The following is a 19,512-nucleotide window of genomic DNA, read 5'->3' as shown; positions in this document are numbered from 1 at the left end:
ACTGGCTACTTTATCGCCTGCTCCGGCAAAACGGAAAAGTACCAAAATTTCTTTCGAAGGAAATAAGAGTAAAATGGTCAGCAAAACATTCTAACTAATAAAAGTGGCCCCCATTTTAAAAAGTTTGAGAAGCGGTAATCTAGAAAAATATAACTAAGAAGATCAAATAGTCTTTTGGTCATAACAAAAAGATACGACGTAAGAAATTTCCAGTGCCACTGCTTTCAAAAGCGAATTTATTTTAAATACCTATAATATGTTTATTGGTAATGTTTTTATCTCTTGCTTTGTGCAAATATATCCGAGAGAAATTTAAGTTATGCTATATTTACATCCATTAAAATTACAAATTTGTGCAGACATGAACCCCTTCGAGACAAGAATCAGTTCATATGAGATAGATTATATTAATAAACGAAATAAAGACACAAAAAATAATGACAAATGACCAAAGAGGGTACAGAAAGAATGACTCACCCTCAGAGCTTTGGAGAAGAGGTGAAGGTATCTGGGTGTAAGGCAGCGAAGATGCTTTAAACTTGACCCTCTGACATCAAGGACGATTCGGACTCCACATATTTGAGTTGCGGGATCTTGAACGCAGAATAAAGCTGTTGCTGTCAAGACACTGAGAGCAGTTTGGATTGTATATTCATCTGGATTCCATTTTCCTAGTTGGACGAAGTATTTGTTTTTCAGTGTTGGATTACAAATGAAGAAAATTACTCTTATTCTTATAAACATACTTTAATTCATTTCTTTTCTTTTTCTTTATTGGACCACACAACAATTAAAGCATTCAAAATAGTGTTTATAGTGCTTTCTTTGGAGAGATTTGATTTCTAAAATTAAATGATTTAAGTCTCTTCTTTTATATGTCCAGGAAGAAATTTCAGTGAACTCGACCATTTTTCGAAGCTGGTCATTACCATATTTATTACTAAGGCCAGAGGAGAAAAATGAAGCGCCTATTCTAAGGTAAGAGAATATAACAATAGGAACGTCAATTTGTAATCTACAACTTTTGCATCATTTAATTATATATAATGTTTACACAGCAGCTTTATTCGAATTTAAGGTTCAGCATTCCTTAATATTTAAACTAAAAAATTTAGTTTCTAAAAAGCTCTTTATTTGCATGTGACTCGACAAGAATTCATTGGCAGATAATGAGCCGATATTTCATTTGTGTTTTATTCCATTTGATGGATTCACAAAAAAATTTGTTTTGTTAATAAGTGCAAAGATGTGATGAAATTAAGTTTCATCTGCTCAGGGGAAAAGATACCTTTGTGGAGGACCTTTCGCAGGAAAACTGCTTTATATTCATATTATACATTGGTAAAAATTTGTCAGTAAGTGCAGAGGTTACTTTAGTTAGTTTAGTTACTTTAGTTACTTTAGCAGAGGTTACTTTAGTTTTTTAGTGCAGAGTTAAGTTACATCTACTGAAAGGAGAGATGCCTTTTTGAAGAACCTTTCGAAGAAAAACTGGCTTGAATTCACGTTACATATTAAAGAAAACTCTGAAAACCGCCTATGGGGCCAGCCCATTACCCTAAGCTTGAAGTCGGGTCGAATTATCAGTATTCAGAAATCTTAACCGTTAGGTTACTGCTGGGTCTCATAAAAATATGGATTCACTATTAGGGTGAAATACTACGAAGAACTTTTAAATGTGAACAGGAATTTATCAGCTAAACTTTATTTATTAACAATGAAACGACTTATGCACTGTTTTTTATGCAGTCACCTGTAACTGTAATACCTTTGTTAACAGACAAGAAAATGCTTTAATTTCCAGGATAATAAAAGTCTTTTGACTGTATGTTAAACCATTTTTTTAACAGCATTAACAACCTAGTAAGGTTTTATGTTAATTAAACCATTATCTTTTATTTTTATCTATATTGCCACTTTCTACTTTCGTCGGCTCGCATAAGGATGCAAATTAATAATGTGTATATAAGAACAGAATTCTTGGAGTTAGAGAAAGCGCTTTCAGCAACGACCTTTTTGGTACTTTCTCGTCTAGCTCTTAGAATTATTCAGATCGGCCTTAGCATTCTGCTAACCGTATTGTTCGCGCATTTAGCATCCTGAGCCAAAGCTTGATAGGAATTTGCAAATTTGTGAACTTAAAGCGTTAAATACTAAAATCTTACTTTTTTAACTAGCCTAATTCCCTCAATTAATAATTAAAATAATTAATAATTATAAATAACTCTTCCTTAATAATTCAAATGGCGGAGATTGTTTTGGTAGAGTGGTGCATTTATTAAGTTTAAATAAATAAAAAAGGTTTGTTTAAACCTTGTCCTGACTATAGTTACTTTACAAAGACGGAGCGATAAGTCGTTCGGCAGTCTCAAACGAAACCAAACTTCGTTTTGGAAATAATCGGTTTCCCTACAACCTTCAATCTAAATTCCTTTTTTCCTAAAATTTATCGAAGTGTATCGAAAAGTTGAAAGTCTGATGGTGCTAAATCTGAATTATTTGGTAGGACATCAGACTTTATTATGTGACATATTATTGTGCGAATCTAAGTAATATTCTTTCTACTTAAGACATCAGAAGATGGGAAACAACATGGCGCTCGCTTTGTTAAATTTAAGACAAATTTTAATTAATATTTTCACATTACCAAAACTTATTTTGAGTTCTCTAGTTACTTATTTTTCTGTGAAGGTGATCCTCAGAATGATCCGTATTAGTGCCCCAATGGCAATCAACTTGTCATCATCCGTTAAAATTCTTGGCGAAGCTCATTCGGCTCACTTTCAAATCTTACTCTGGCTTACTTTAAAAGAATTCCACCAGTCACTTCGTATTGAGAAATCTTCAAAAGATTTAAGTCTCAAACGAATCTGAAACGGAATGACACTTTCTTTAATCTACAATCTAATGATGCAACACTTCGTCTTCAACATACTGATTGCAACTGACGCGAAAAGAAAATAGCATAACTATACTGGCATGTTCAAAATATATGTGTTTCCTCAATGAGTCATGATTACGTTGTATTCTTTACAAGAACGAAGCAGGAAAATTCTTGTCTATATTTGAAAGTCATTCGTACTTTCTGTATAAAATAGGTTAGGTTATTTAATTACGGCAAAGCCTCGAGGGCTATCTGCCTAAGGGAAGGGATGCCTTTGTGGAGGCCCTTCTAAGGGACCTGGCTCGTATACACGTTACACATGGGGAAAACCACGAAAACACCCGTGCAGCCAGCCCGTTCGCGGGATTCGAACCTCGGACCAAACTATCAGTATCACTTTACCGCTCGGCCGCTGGTAGGCTCTGTATAAAATAACTAATTTGTTTCTTTTGTTTCCACGTGTGTAGAATTCTGTGAGTATTAACAATTTAATACTTTCATTGAAGTAAATGACTAATTATAATACATATATAAAAATCTCGGCAGTTTCAACAAGCAAACAAATCATGCATAACGCCCAGGGCATGCGAAAACGGTTGATAGCGTTCTGAAATTTTGAGAATTTTTTTGTGATAATGCAAAAAAATAGTGGCAATACGTTGACATAAAGATGAATATAAATTTAATAAACTAGAATAAGTTTCTACAAAAGTGTGTGCTTGTACAACAAATTTTTCGAAAAAGGGAGATAATCAAGAAACACGCTTAATTTCACTGAAACAAATTATATGCACAATTATTTTTTAAACTCTTGAAAGCTTAGCTATTTAACATTGCCAATAACTGACACCAGTGGTCATGTATTTATTCAAAAAAATAGATCCATTGTTCCCACTATTTATGACTAAGGTGATTCTATCTATTGGAGCCTGGGAGAATAAGCTGGTTCGATTTCTGCCTTATTTTCCTAATTTAAGATCAACTAATTTTTTTTTAATTTTTCTGAAAAACCAGTGTTTCAATACAGAGAAGAGCTATGAACATTCCACAAACATTTCAATAATAGCAGATTGACGAATAGGCCAATCTCGTTCAATAACCTTGAGAATCAATTTGGGCCAATCTTCCCTCTATTCTAATGTCAAAGACTTGCTGATTTAGTTTTTTTCTGAAAAGTCAGCGTTCAATTTCGTGCTAAAGACGCTGAAGACTCATATAGCGTCATCAGAACAATCCACGAGGTTGCAGACTCACATCATCAAATCAAACAAAGCTTTCGAAATAAACTTGGATCAGCCCCCATTGTATTCTTCTGAACTGTGTCCTTTTCTAAAAAATTATTATTCCAGTCCGCGTAAAATTTGAGAAGGTTCACATGGCATCATCTAGACAATCCATGAACTCCACCAGAAATAATGGCTATAGACTCAGGACCATGATGCTCCTGTCCATTAAAACCCCGTGAATAAATCTGGTTCGAGCATCAACCTATTCTCCTGATTTAATCTCTTCAAAGGGTTTCGGATTTTTCATGAGGACCACTGGATCATTGTGGAAACCTTGTCTTGGCTTCTGTGGCAAGAATAGGACCCATAAACTGAATAAAAGCCACTGAGAATGTCAATGACTGTTCTAAAAAATGCTGAATCACTAAATTTTCGAGATGAAATGAAATTACCAAATATGTCAATTGTTGCTCTTAAAAGGCTTGTGGATTGCTCGTGTCATTAAGTAAAAATTTATGGCAATCGTAGTCGAAAATTTGGTAAGAAATTACATGTTAGGAAGTCGTATCTAAGAAACAGTTAATATTCATTATTCTTACCCCATTGCAGAAAAATAACTGGACATCCTTCTTCATCTCTGTATGGCAAACATGTCGAAGCTAAAGTTTTGAACACTTTCCTGACTGACGTAACGTCAAATTTATCGTAGACTTCAGGGTAAGCTTCTTTGGTTTCATAAAAATTTTGTAATAGTGAGAATGCCTTCTTAACATTGAACTTTCGGGCTCTGAGATACTGCAGCAAAAATGCGTCATCCGTTCGGCAGACGAGTTTCGGTTCCGCTGTAATATAAAAAAGCACTTTAGTGTTATTATATTGAACATCAGTTGGGCTTTTTAATAAACACCGTTTATTATATTATGTAAAAATTATTTATATGTGCAATATTAAAAAAAAACCTGATGTTCCTAGCACATAACTTCCTGCCAATTTCATATTTTAAATAGCAACGTAAGTCAAGCGTCACTTCCGGTTGATCGCTTGTAAACAAAATATAATTTGTTGTTAGAATAAATACATAAGTCTGTAATACGAAATTCTGATTTACATTTTATTAGGTATAATTGGCAATGCGTGAAAACTGTTTTTTCTAAATTTATACTTAATACTGTAATAAATACTACTTAATACTACATAATACTTATAAATTCTTTATTTTATTAATTAAAAATTGTACTTTCTTGGACAGTTAAGTAACAAACAATTTAAATTGTTTTTAATTAAAGAAAATTAAGACTTTATAGCAGCCTTAAATACTTTGAAACGAGTACCATAATTAAATTTGATACGTTATTTCTAGGGTATCAATAAATATAAATTCATTTCTATTCTGTGATATTTTAAAAATCAATGCTCGTTAGTTTTTTGGAATTACAGCTGAATAGTCACTATTGCACGTTCGGGGACCAGTAAAGAAGTAAAAGCAATAGGTGTTTTTGGATTTTCTGTTTTATGCTTCGTCATCATCAACAGTTCAAGAGTATAGAAAGTGGTTTTTTTTTTTTTTTTTTTTTTTTCTTTTTTTTTTCCCCGCTTAGCCCAAAGGGGCATTAGCCCAAAAAAAGCTATTAGTCTCAAAATGGCATTTTGCTTTCGGTAAATGTCCCTTTCACTTTTCAGACTGCTACGACAAATGATATCGTCCTGTATTATATTTAAAGAAATTAAATAATGAAGATTCTGCCTGAATGTATGAATATTTCGCACACTGTGAAAAAACAATGGTACTTAGCACCACCAAATTTCAAACAACATACTCCTCCACCCGAATATGGGTACCTGGAAGTACGAATTTGGAATTTGTTTTATTGTCTATTTTATATTTTTCAAGATTTTAACGAAATTTTTATTAACAAACTTAACGATTTCAAAGCGAGCAGTGTCAACACTATACGGAATAAAACATTTTTGTCTCCAGCACGCGAGATTGTCTATCGGAAATTCTAAAAGTATGCTGTTTTTAAGTATTTTTAACCAAAGGGACATTAGCCAAAGTGCTCTCGAAACGTGTATGTGTGCGTGTATATGGGAAAAAAAAAAAAAAAAAAAAAAAAAAAAAAAAAAAAAAAACATTATTAAGAGCAAATTGCTTCATCGTGTTTTAGAATCTAACATTAGCATAAGTTCTTTTTTCCTTTCAATAAGTATATATTTTTGTAAAACGGTACTTTTAGTAAGGAAAAGTTAAAAAAATCTAACAACTTTTACAACTTTTTGAATTAATTATAGGAAGTAATCCTTGTTATTAAGTTAATATTCTATCTTCGTTACTATTATCTTTTTTATATGCAAATAAGGTACTTTCGGAAACAGTATCATTATTTCCTTTACTCGCAATCTCTTCTAAGTCAGAATCAGAAGTTTCAAAGATTATTCAAAAATTCAGTACTTGTTCTAAGATTTGGAGATAACGATTTTCTTAGCTACTTGTCAAAAAATAAATAATCTCAATTGTAGAGTCATTACGCTTTTGGGGGTAAGGGGGTGAATAAGAGACGTGAAAAATGTGGGATGCCCTCGCCGGGACCCCCTGGACTTGTCGAATACCTGTCGAGTATACTTCCAATTATTCCACGGAAAAGAGGGATAAAATGTCTTACATACTACCCATTTTAAAGAGCGACTGGGGATCAGGAGACCCAATCGCCAAGTCCTAGGGTGACGAATTGTCATCCAGCATATTTTAATTCGGGAGCCACTTGTACAGTCTTTAGGAATTTTCTAAAGCAAGGAAATCGAAGAAATTCGCAGTGTCTTCACCGGGACTCGAACCCTGGATCTCTCGAATACGTGTCAAGTATGCTTCCAAATACAAAACGAAGGCATACGAAAAAAAAGAAAATAAGTTACTCATGTGGAAATTGGGCTGCAACGATGTACCAGATGTCGCTATCCACATCTAAACTAAGAACTCTCCAACAAAGAATATGTATTGTTCATAGACTTAACTTTATCTCCAGGTAAATGCATTTCACTTAATTCTAGAATCCGACAGACGCTGTCTAACGGAACGTTCACGAAAGAGCTACAACAAGACGCGCGATCAGACCTGGACTTATCTACTAAAGCGAGCTCACATAGGTGGTCAGCAGTTATCATTGACCTGTGAACACTGGAACAATTGTTGTGATTCTTCTTCTAAAACATACTCGATTCATCTGCACAAACTTGTCTCATTTATCTTTTCTTTCTGTGAATCAGGAAGTAAAAACCTGATACTTGGAACAGTGGGTGTGATTTCTGTTTAATGATTATAACATCATTTCCACACACAGTTACGAATGTTTGGATAATCGCTTTGTTCGGGAATACATTTGTATGTGAATAGCTTTTTTTTTTCACAGTTGAAAATTAATAAGAATCCGACTAACCGATCAGCATCTGGGATCCGTTATTAAGATAATTTCTAATCATTTCTCTCAAGCTACAAACTTTATCAAAATCGAAACCCCATCAAGTATCAAGCTGCAGTGAGAAATAAACTAAACTATGGTTACTTTTGTAGAACTACATGATACTTATATTTGTGCTCAAAGAAAAAAATTAATAAATGTGAGGAAGTGATTAGGTTGTCTTTTTTGATTCTCAAGATATGTCACACTCGAAAATGTTTCTTTTAAAAATTAATAAAGTTTTCATAATTTCAACAGCTGAATGGCATGTCAGCATGATAAAAGAACCGATCAAACACCGAAAAGCAAATGTCGACAATTGTGTGGCAAATGTGATAATTTGTCGACGATTTCGTTAGATCAGCAGCTCGTTTACGTATGCACAGATTCATCTTCGTTGCCTGATTATGCTTGAATCCTGCTCCATAGGTGTGAACAGAGCTAATAACTTTTGCACTTTATCAGTACAATAATGACAGTAAGTTAATCATGTGACCGCTTCCTTATGAGTTGGGGACTATGACAATAATGACGGCTAAACAGTTGTGTGAATTCTCCTTCAGGCCCTGTATGATTGAGAAATTAACTTTTTTAAATATCCAACTCATATTTTTAAAATTTAGGCTTACCTTGAACCAGTTTCCTCATTTCCGCTATGGCATTCAGTCGAACTTCCTCTGTTTCCCCAAGTTCTTTCCGAGCTTTCTCTACCATATCTTCTGTGACATAGCCCATGCGGAATGGCAAGTAATTTTTTGTTTTCATGATCTCTTCGTATCTGGTCCCCATCTTCTTTTACAATGTGATGATGAAATTAATGCTGAAAACAAATATTAACAAAAATTAATTAAAAGTTGATTTTGAGATATATTTTTTAATTTGTTACACCAGATTTGTTGCCAAATGCAATGTGGAAAAAGTGTTTCTTGACAATCAAAATTTGTAAAAATTCCACCGCACCCCCCCCCGGAAAAAAAAAACTGATCTTGCTCAAAACGTCAAAAATACGAGTAGAATTTAATCAAACATTTGAGAAGATACAAATATATTTAACCATACATTTTCTCGGTATTATAAAGAAGGAGGAAGGAATCGTCATCATCATAATAATAAATAAACGTTTTAGCTTCCTTAATTATGTACAGGCAAACAATTTTTCAATATATTAGAAATTGAAAGTCCAAACTGAAAGTCTCAGATGTAGTCTTACGCTTTGAAAAAGTGCTTACAATTGAAAATTTTAAAGTAGTATGAAAAATTATAAATATTTTGTTTCGTTTCTGTAATAAAATTATTTCTTGCTATTAATTCATGAAACCGTTTCTGGTGTTGAATAAAATTAAAACTCAACTAAAGGGAAAGAAAATGAGTATTAAAAATCCAAGCTTGTTTTTGCATTTCTTTTCTGAACGTAAAAGGTTACAAACAGAAAAACTCCGAAACATATAAAATGAAAATTCATATTTAATAAAACTGAGAAAAAGGAATATAAAGTGCATATTAAAAATTACATATTACTGATGTTATTCGTATCAGTTTTCCCTCCTAGACTACACTGCGGAATTTCATCGTAACCGTAGGATTATAGTTTGGATGCAAATGGATTCGAAACTAATTAGAGCTACGGCGTGGAAGACTATTTAAAGGAAACTGGTTTGCAAAAATTATCTCTTCCATGGAGGTAGGAAGTAAGATGGAGTCGCCCTAAACAAGTTTCTCCCGTACGCTGCTCTGAAGCACCGGCGATCCCTATGTGGTGACCAAAACATTGGGTCATTTACCATTGAGTTCTATGGGATTTGACGCGTTCGGATGTAAATATTTTGTAATTACGTTGTAAATGTACATATAAATGTATATATTTTCTTTTTCTACAACACTTCAGAGTCCTAAGTATGTGAAAACAACATTTCATTCTGAACGGAATTAAATGCTATACTTTTCACAGAACAGTTTTCTCAGAATGGTTTAATTTGAATGAAATATTTTCACAAGTTTTCGTTAATTACATTAGAAAAAAAATTAAGGTAATTAGATTTTATTCGGTTAAGGTACAAAAATTAAGATCAAAGTTTATTGTATTATTAATATTAAAATTATGCATTATTTCTTTTCTATTTATTCTTCTTCCTAAAATGATTTTTTGGCTTCTGAAGCATCTTTTAAATCGAAAAATGTAAGTCAATTTATAATTAATGCTCTATTCGGTTCATTTTAAATTAGAGAATTATTAGGAATTAGCGAAATACTTTAAATAGTAATTGACTTTCTCTGAACATTTCTAACTGAGTTATTATAAAATGTGCGGTCAAGATGATGTGACCATGTGAACGTGCTACATCATCAAGACAAGCTTCTGAATGTAAACAAAGAACACCCCATCTGGTGACCCAAGCTTCAAAGCAGTGCTTCACTTTTAGCGCGGGTTGGCCCCTCCTTCCTTTCCTACCTCCATGATCTCTTCCCTTATACATGGAGATAAAGACGGAAATCCCCATGCATCCAGCCTGTTGGTCAAGCTTAGTCAACATACAGCCAGCCTATTGGTTAAACTGAGACTAATTACTAGTGGTCGACAGTTTTACTGCTCGGGTGCTGGTAGGCATAAATGAGATGCAAATAAAAACAGCAATTTTGCAATAAATGTTCAAAACATAATTTATTTATTCTCTTCATGATGCAAACTAACACCTGCTACAATATAATATCGTAAGTACAGACAAAATACCTTCTTAGATGATTTACTTCCTTACTTCTGATAAACAACGCCTTTTTATAACATTTAAAAAAAAAAAATCTTGTGCATCGTCCACTGGCAAGCGCATGTTCTTGTCTTTTAGATCTTTATTCATAAACAATAGGATTTTATGACTACTCGAAAGCAATAATATCTCCTTCAGATGCTTATAAACACTGAACAAATGACAAAATTAACTGCTATATTAGACCCACAAGAGATGGAAGCTAAATTTTTAGTATATCAATGGGAAACATTAAGAGATGAAATGGTATTTCAGTCAGCGTCGGATCAATGATTATATATAAGTTCAACCGTACGGGGCGCCGAGTTTGATGAATGCTAAATTATATTTGTGTTTAAAAAATCTTATTTTTCTATATAACTTCTTACTACTACAGCTATTACTACTTCTACTACTACGACTAATAATAATAATAGTAATAACAATAGTAAAGAAACTAATAAAAGAAAAGTACATTTTCCCCCCAGGCATTGTAATAGATGCCACATGTGACACCTTCTGTTCCAGATGTAAGAATTTCTTTTTTCTGCCCTAGCCTTACAGTTTAATGAGCAATCTGCGGAATCTTTCTAAATATTTAAAATATAAATAAAGAAATGAAGCTGATACGTGTAATCAGAATCAAATTTCAGAGTATTAAACCACATGGCAAATAAGAGAAACATTCATATTACATTGAAACAGGACACAATCAAAATGCAACAAGGTTGTAAGGATTCAAATGCTAATGAAGTTGCGAGGTTTTATATATTTATTTGTAACTAATAGTTAATTTTAGGTTCAGTTACTTTTCTATTACTCTCTTTTCACTCACGCTTTTCACGCGAGAATGTAAATGTGATAGAGAGCGTTTATTCAGACAGAGGGAGAAAGATGTACTATTTGAGCGAAGGTTGCGCAAGTTAATTTTAGAGTGTGTTCTGCCTGCTTCAGGCCACTTTGTACCGTGACTATTAACCATTTGATTTTATGGCGTTGAGTGCTTCTAACCATTTAGCTTGTCTCTTCGGTTTTCTACAAACAAGAGCCTTTCCTACGTGTTTAAATTATCCTGTGAACCGTTAGGCTAATCTAGTAATCTGAATTAGTTTAACAGTACGTATTTAAGTTAAGTCATACGTGTTGACTTGTGAAAAACCCATCTACAACTCACTAGTTTATGCTACCAAAAAAGTGAGACTACCAAAGAAAGTTATTAATAATAATGACAATTTGACAATATCTGAGTACATTATTTCATAAACTTGTTTGTCTCCTGCTCTCTTCGATACATCCCTCTCTACTTCCACTGCGGTACACAATATTAGAGTTTTCTAAGCAATTAGTTTACATCAATACATTTAGATTACTCCATTATCCAGAAGATAGCTTCTCAGACCACGTGTCTAGTTTGATTTCATAGTATGCGCACGCTGGCATTAAGCAACGTAATAATGAATAATGAATTTCTTGAAGAAAAATAATAGTGCATTATTTTCTCCTCTTAAAATGCGCTCAGGCCTTTATATGACATTAATGCCTGGGAAAGATGAAATTTTATTAATTATTGAATAAAATCTCGACTCGAACAATAGTTTTATGTTATGATTTCCAAAGATTTTGCATATATTATATTGTAATTTGTAGTGTTGCAGGTCGGAAACCAAAGTCAAGTTTATTAATTAGAGTTTGGAAAAAAATAATGTCATTAGCAATTTATTTATTAAATACTGATTCTCTCAGTATATTTAGTTCTCCCCCCCCACGAAAGCGTTTGGAATTTTAGAGATAAAAACATCACAGCAGTAGTTAAGGCAGATGTCGCGAAATTAATTTTATGACGAAGAAAGACTATTACCAGAAAAGAGAAATACATAATTTAAGTCTGATTCCTTATTCCAGATATTTGATCAAAATAAAATGTAATAAAATTTCAAAAAAGATACGAACATTTAAATAAGAGACAACAATTTAGTTACTAAATAAAAATCCCCGTTTTAATGTCAAATAAATATTATTATAACTTGTAGGGTTTATATTTATTTTAACTAACATTTATTTTAAGTTTAAACTATCTTTCCTGTCAAGCCTTACTTTTCCCTGGAACTGCCAATGCCAGAATATGTAAATTTTAGTAGAACGCGCAAGGATTCAAATTATCAGCGGAAGTATTATGATTTAAATAGGAAGGAAACGAGTTCGGTGTGTGAGATTCTTACTTCACGAGCGCGGAGGTAGTTAGCGAGAAATTGAAGAACCCCGCGTTTCGGCCTATGTGCTTGGCGGGAAGTAGTGTTAATCGTCCAAGTGAGCTTCAAGTCTGCTGATTTAGCAGCGGTATTGTAAAACGCGGTGAGTTAGTTATTTTAGAGAGCCTCGTAGTTAGAGTCTTGTCTTTAGTTTCTTTTCAGGTTATTATTTTTATTTGACCGCCGAGTTGGCGCAGTCTGTGAGCGTCAAGAGCACGCAATTGTAATTTATTACGTTGAATAAAAAGGGACTTAAACCCTTCACAAGACTCTGTCTTTTATCCAGTTTTCACAGTCACCTCTTGGTTGCGTGCAAGTTGGAGGCGCACAACGTTACTTTGGCGCCCGAACACTTATCGAACTGAAATGGCCGAAAATTGGATGGAAGCCGCTGGACAACACCAAGAAATGACATGCCAGTTGGAAGGATTTGGATACCTGGTCCAGACTTTGAGAGCGTCAATCAAGCCAAACGTCCATTTCGACGGAAAAAATTCGGTGGCGGTATTTCTAGAAGGTCTAGAAAACCACTTTCAGCTCTACCCTGTTCCTGAAAGACAAAAAGTTGCCATCGCCACATCAGCACTAAGAGGACAGGCCGCGCTATGGTGGAAAAACATAGGCAAATTTTTATTAGGGGAGTTTGGAAGCCAGACATATACATTTGAATATTTCAAAAAATCGTTAGTAAAGGCCTTCCCCATAGTGAAAGATCGCGCACGGCTGGAAGCCGAACTATATAGTTTCTATCAACGGGATACAGCAGAATTGACGGACTTTATTCTACGAAAAATTAAGCTAACGGATATGCTGTATGGGAAGAAACCCGATGCGGAGATAATTGAAATAATATTACCAAGATTGTTACCCGCTGTTCAAGACTACTTTGAAATTAGAAACCCAAGCACATTGCAGGAACTCTTCGAATTGGCGGTGAAGTTTCAAAATCGCAGAATAGCGGAAAAAGCGAGAGGGGAAACATATTCTCAAAGTACCCGAAGGAAATCTTCACATGAGGAAACCAGAAATGGAAATCGCTCTTATGGGGGAAAGAACTATCAAGCTAACGCATCGAAACTCGAAGGTCAAGGCCCAAAAAGAAAATTTGAAAATAAACATCCGCGTACCCAGAAGACACAGATTGAAAGGAAAGCTTTAAACGAGTAGAGGGGCCTGTGAAAGGGAGGGTCCAGACCCCGGAAGTTTTAAAAAAAACCCTCAAATAGACATTTAAATACGGTCATCGTAAATACCTCACAGCTACCAATTATACAAGTCCTGGCTGGCGATGTACCAGTAGAAGCCCTCATCGATACAGGAGCAGAAGGAAATTTTATGAGTGAAAATTTCTTCAAAAAGAATTTTTATAGGGTACGATTATTTAAAACCAAAAATACAGAAATTATAGCGGCGCAAGGAAAAACATGTCACTGCATCGGGAAATTATCATTAAACTTACAGGTAAAAGAGGAAAGTCTCAAAGTATTAATTTTTGTAGTGAAAAATCTGCAAAATTCTCTTATTTTAGGTATAGAGTTTTTAAGGGCCGCGAGGGCCAAATTAAATTTTCAAGATAGTTCCGTGGTGTTGGAGATGGACCACAGGGTGGTGGAACCTGTGGAGACACCGCAAGTGGACCTTAGCCATCTGAATGACCATGAAAGGAAAGCAATACAGCAAGTGGTGAGTAATTTTTCTCATTTATTTTCAGAAAAACCAGGAAACTGCCAAATAGTCACGCACAAGATTCAATTAAATGCCGAAAAACCTTGTAGGACTAAACCTTATCGGTATTACAAACAAAAAGACGTAATCATCGAAGAACATATTCAGGAGATGTTAAAGAATAAAATAATAACGCCCATAAATAGTGAGTACGCGAGTCCAGTCGTACTATGTAGGAAAAAAGAAAAAATAACTTTCAAACTCCAGCGTTTAAGAAAAACAAAAATACAGATGAACCGGGTAAAGAAACCGTGGTAAAGAGAAAAACACCACCTACAAAGGATCGCAGGAGAAATTATACATCAAGGAGAACGCGCACACGGCCACAGAGTCAGGTGCCAGCAAGGCCGCCGTTCCGGAAACTGAAACGGCAACAGGAGGCACAAAAATACGACGAACAGAAGAAATTCAAGAAGGACACCGGACCGGAGGACGTCAAGACCAGCCGTCCCAGGGAAAAACGGAAATGCCAACCACCAGAATGGAAATGCCAACCATTACTCCGCCAAGAGGCCAGCATGTAGAGCACGCAAAAGAAAAAGTAATGTGGACGACACTCGGAGGGCAGTAAGGAGAAGATTAACATCCATGAAACCTCTAACTTGGGACCAATATTGCCAAAAACGAATGACGGAGTTTCAAGCATCGAAAACTCAAAGATAAGTTAAAACCTTCTATAAATTTTTTTCTCTTTTGTTTCGAAATGTTATCCATAAGTACGAAGTTCTATGTTTTGACGAAAGTCAATATGTCTCGGTTGAGACTTAGTTTTGTTTTACTTTATTTAGCTAAGGCAAAAGTATTATTTTCTTTAAGTGTAAAAGCTAAAAACAAGCATTTTCTGTTGGTCGAAAGACTAATTCTGTTATGTTAAAGCCAAAATTTGGCCGAAGATAAAAATAACTTCGTATTCTTGTATTAATAAGAATTTTAGTTTCAGTGCCGCCAGCTTGGCGAAGAATGAGTAAAGTAAAAATTTATTTTCTCTTATTCATTTTATGGTAAATTGCAAAAATCATATGTATTAAAATTTTGTATATGTACGTAAATACTTGAATGTTATGTAAAAGTAGAATTTAGACTAGAAGCATAAAATTGTAGATGCTAAAAGTGAATGTTTAAAAGCAATGAAGTCAAAATTTAAGTATTAAATTGTAGATAAAGTCATGCTTTAGAGCGAAAGCCTGCATGTTTAAAGATGAATGAGGGGGAAGTTAGAATGAATGTGTTTTGTAGGGTTCTCCACCTACATTTGAATTTTTAAGACTATTAAAGTAGCTCATTGAGTTGTAGAATGTCGAGTAAGGTGTGTCTATTTGGTCGTTGAATTCTAACAAATCATGGTGGTTAGGGGAAGTGTTGTAAGACTAAAACACGAATATTCCCGTTTGACACCACACACGGTGGAGAGCCAGGGTAAAGTTAAATTAATGCTTGAAAAATTGAATGAATGTGAAGTAAGCAATAACTAAGAAAAACGAATCGGTAAAAACAAAAATTTATTGTGTCAAGAAAGTGTAAATTATAATGTATGTAGAAAGATACTGATACTTATTCCTTCCAGATGCTGGAAGGAAAGACCAAGATTGATTGATGAAGTCCAGGAAAAGTTGCTGTAAGAAGAGAGCTTTATAACGAGCAAAAGAATTTTAGTATACAAATTGTTACATAAGATTTTTTTTTTTTTTTGTTTTTTTTTTTGTGTGTGTGTGTGTGTAAACGAGGTTCTCGCCAGTTAGTTCAGAATTAGAGAAACTTACAACAGGTCGTTTGTAGGACCTGCTTCCAAGTTTTCCAAATTCTGGCAGCGGCAAATGTAGGGTTTATATTTATTTTAACTAACATTTATTTTAAGTTTAAACTATCTTTCCTGTCAAGCCTTACTTTCCCCTGGAACTGCCAATGCCAGAATATGTAAATTTTAGTAGAACGCGCAAGGATTCAAATTATCAGCGGAAGTATTATGATTTAAATAGGAAGGAAACGAGTTCGGTGTGTGAGATTCTTACTTCACGAGCGCGGAGGTAGTTAGCGAGAAATTGAAGAACCCCGCGTTTCGGCCTATGTGCTTGGCGGGAAGTAGTGTTAATCGTTCAAGTGAGCTTCAAGTCTGCTGAATTAGGAGCGGTGTTGTAAAACGCGGTGAGTTAGTTATTTTTAGAGAGCCTCGTAGTCTTTAGTTTCTTTTCAGGTTATTATTTTTATTTGACCGCCGAGTTGGCGCAGTCTGTGAGCGTCAAGAGCACGCAATTGTAATTTATTACGTTGAATAAAAAGGGACTTAAACCCTTCACAAGACTCTGTCTTTTATCCAGTTTTCACAGTCACCTCTTGGTTGCGTGCAAGTTGGAGGCGCGCAACGTTACAAACTTTTTATGAAAATTCCGGAACAGTTAAAAAATATTATATAACATAAGCAGTACTACGTACCACTGCAAGTTATTTTTTCATAACTCCGTGTTCTGGTTTAAGATGCGTACAATTTTATGTATGAAATTTTTTTATTTTATTCAGTTCTATATTATGCTGTTCTTTATATATGTTTATTTTGCATTGAAAATATTTATAGTTTATATATGTAGCAAGGAGAGATCTTATCTTTGAGCATAAGAGAGTGCACAAAAAAGATGAAAGGAAGTCTTATCTCTGAATGGAACCCACAATAATTTATCAGCTTCAGAGTTCTTGTGTAAGTACTCTCGATTAGACACATTTGACCACTGCGCAGACTCACTAGATTACTTATCTTGCTTCTTATAACTTGCTTCAGGAACACTTCAATCTTCCACGAGTAAAACGAAGTGCGCCGTAATTTAAATATGAATGCAAGTGAAACCTAAAAAGGTTTCGAAGATTTTGGTCTAATGCGTAGGTGGTCATCTGAAACAGATGATCTTAGATATATTTACAACTTAATGTTTCATTCAAAATAACTCTAGAATGGATAAAAAGTCATGCCGAGATATACGGCAATGAAATAGTGGACCAACTAGCTAAAGAGGCTGCTATAGGACAAGACGCAGAATATAGATATCCCATGGCAAACCTTTATCTAAAAAGGCATCATATCAATTGCCATACCAAAATGACAAGACGAATGGAACAACAGTGAAAGGGTAAAAGAACACATCAACACTTTGCCAAGGTAAACCTACAATAACTAACTGCAAACCCACAATTAGTGCGCTTTGTTTCAGACCGCGGACCTTTCCCCGAATATTTCCCCGGTATTTCAAACACCTGTATTTGTGGCTAGCTGGGAACGCCTGAACATTACATTACGAACTGCCTACTCACTAAAGATTTTCATATTAAAATGCCAACGCAGTGCAAAAAATCACCAAAATAATGAACATCCTAACAAAATTGGATATAGATTTATGTCAAGCAGTATAATTTCATGTAACAAGTTATAATAAAGATGTAGTAGAATATTAAATAAAGGAGCAAAAGTAATAAATGTAATCTATAATAGAGTAAAGCAAATAACATCAGTGTTCATAATTTGAAAAAGTGATTAATTTCCAGCAAAAAGTATCATACATATTATATTTAAAATATACATGCATTCAAATTACGAAAAAAATAAATACTGATTTTTCGCGATTATGAAGATATGACGCATTAATTGTCATAAATATATTATAAACTTGAAAATCAAGTTACAAGAAAGCATACTGGTGTAAACTTTGAAAAGAAAAAAATGCTCTTCTGGGAAGACACAATATATAAGGTTTAAGATGAGGAATAAAATAAAAACCTTGAAAATGAGAAACTCATGAAAGAACTACTGCAAAATGAAAGGAATTGTGCAAGAGGAGTTAAGAGAACATTCTATTCGAGATGGAGCAAATAACAAAAGAGAAACTTTACGATAAAGAAATAATATACAGATTGCTCAAAAATAAAGAGAAATTATAAAAGAAAGAAATTCATTAGAGAAAATTCTCCAACCAAAATTTATGTAATAAATTGTGTTAATAACGTGAATGCAATTATTGTACAGACATTATTTGTAAATCAGCCAAGCTAAAAATTAAACAATTACTAAAAAACACTAGACAAAGGCGGACGTGGGCAGAACCGATTAACCCGTAATGGTAGAGGGTTGGTGCCCCACGTCCTCCGTTACTACTACTACTACTACTACTACTACTACTACTACTACTACTACTACTACTACTACTACTACTACTACTAGATTTAGATGATATTCAAAACGAAGGTGCATTTACCGTTGTCAGAAACACTGGTTTGTTTCAGAAGTAGTTGTCTTAACGGTCTTTCCATCAATAGCCAAGTAGCTAAGACAGCAGAATACTGGTCTTTCAACGTGGTTTGAGATCGATCCCAGGCAAATGGACTGACTACATGGTTGGATTTCCCAATGTGTATGTGAATACGAGCTAGTTACCTTCAGAAAGTCCTCCGCGAAAGCATCCCTGGACCTCTCGAATACGCGGCAAGTGTACTAACGTTACATCACGAAGGCATTCAGAAAGGAGGGACAAAATACCTTATAAACTGCAAAGAAGGCGATTGATACTTTTTGATGAATCGAATGAATTCTTACGATGTTTTTCATAAAGAAATTCTTTATGAAATTCTTTATTTATTTTCTTCTTTCTTCGATTCGAGTCTCTAGCAGGTATCTAGTTTATCGTGTATTCATCATTCATTTGATTTGAAATAAAGGACTGAAGACCCTTCGTAATAAGAGGAAATGAATAAAACCATAGGGCTTTTCTGCTAATCAAAACAAACAGACCTAAAAAAGAAAGCCCTGCAAATGAATGCTGAATTGTTGTACTTAAAATTAACAGATCATGTTAATCTATTTTCGGCTGTAAACATACCATTTTTATTTAAGAATTCTGCGCGACTTGTAAAATGCTGGAGGTTTCTTCTGGAGCATTTGCTGAACCTTATTTTAAATCAAAGATGGCGTTGAAAACGGGAAAATACTCGCTGTTAACAATATTTCACATTAATATAAACATTTTCAAAAGAGAAACCTTAGGTTCTTTAAAGTTTCTTTATCTACGGTACGATAACAATGCACACACATACCCATACAGAACTCTGTTCTCTGAGTCCATATTAAATTTTCGAAATCCTGCGAACGAAGTCAACTATTTGTGTAACGTAAATATGAGCTAGTTTCGCAGATAAGAATTATGCACTTTGCTGTATTCAAAGAAACAAGCAAAAAAGATTGAATCAAGAATCACTGTT

General features: G+C 34.3%; 1 protein-coding gene across 7 annotated transcripts in view; it reads right to left on the bottom strand.

Annotated features, from left to right (window-relative positions):
• The window catches only part of LOC118193879 (alpha-tocopherol transfer protein-like), a 304,429-nt gene that overhangs the window by 5,313 nt on the left and 279,604 nt on the right, over positions 1 to 19,512 (bottom strand). For all 7 annotated transcript variants that reach the window (XM_085823543.1, XM_085823542.1, XM_085823544.1 and 4 more), the window contains 3 exons: positions 8,192 to 8,382; positions 4,710 to 4,952; positions 478 to 671 (listed from right to left, as the gene is read on the bottom strand). In XM_085823543.1, the coding sequence (XP_085679669.1) occupies positions 478 to 671; positions 4,710 to 4,952; positions 8,192 to 8,351 (597 nt within the window). In that variant the 5' untranslated portion in view covers positions 8,352 to 8,382. The remainder of the gene's footprint in view (positions 1 to 477; positions 672 to 4,709; positions 4,953 to 8,191; positions 8,383 to 19,512) is intronic.

The sequence above is a fragment of the Stegodyphus dumicola genome, chromosome 9 (assembly GCF_044657685.1).
Source record: "Stegodyphus dumicola isolate Sdum_Otavi_A_Nest chromosome 9, ASM4465768v1".
Lineage (NCBI taxonomy): Eukaryota > Metazoa > Arthropoda > Arachnida > Araneae > Eresidae > Stegodyphus > Stegodyphus dumicola.
The sequence above is the reverse complement of the archived record's forward strand: the minus strand, read 5'-3'. Positions and strand labels throughout refer to the sequence as shown.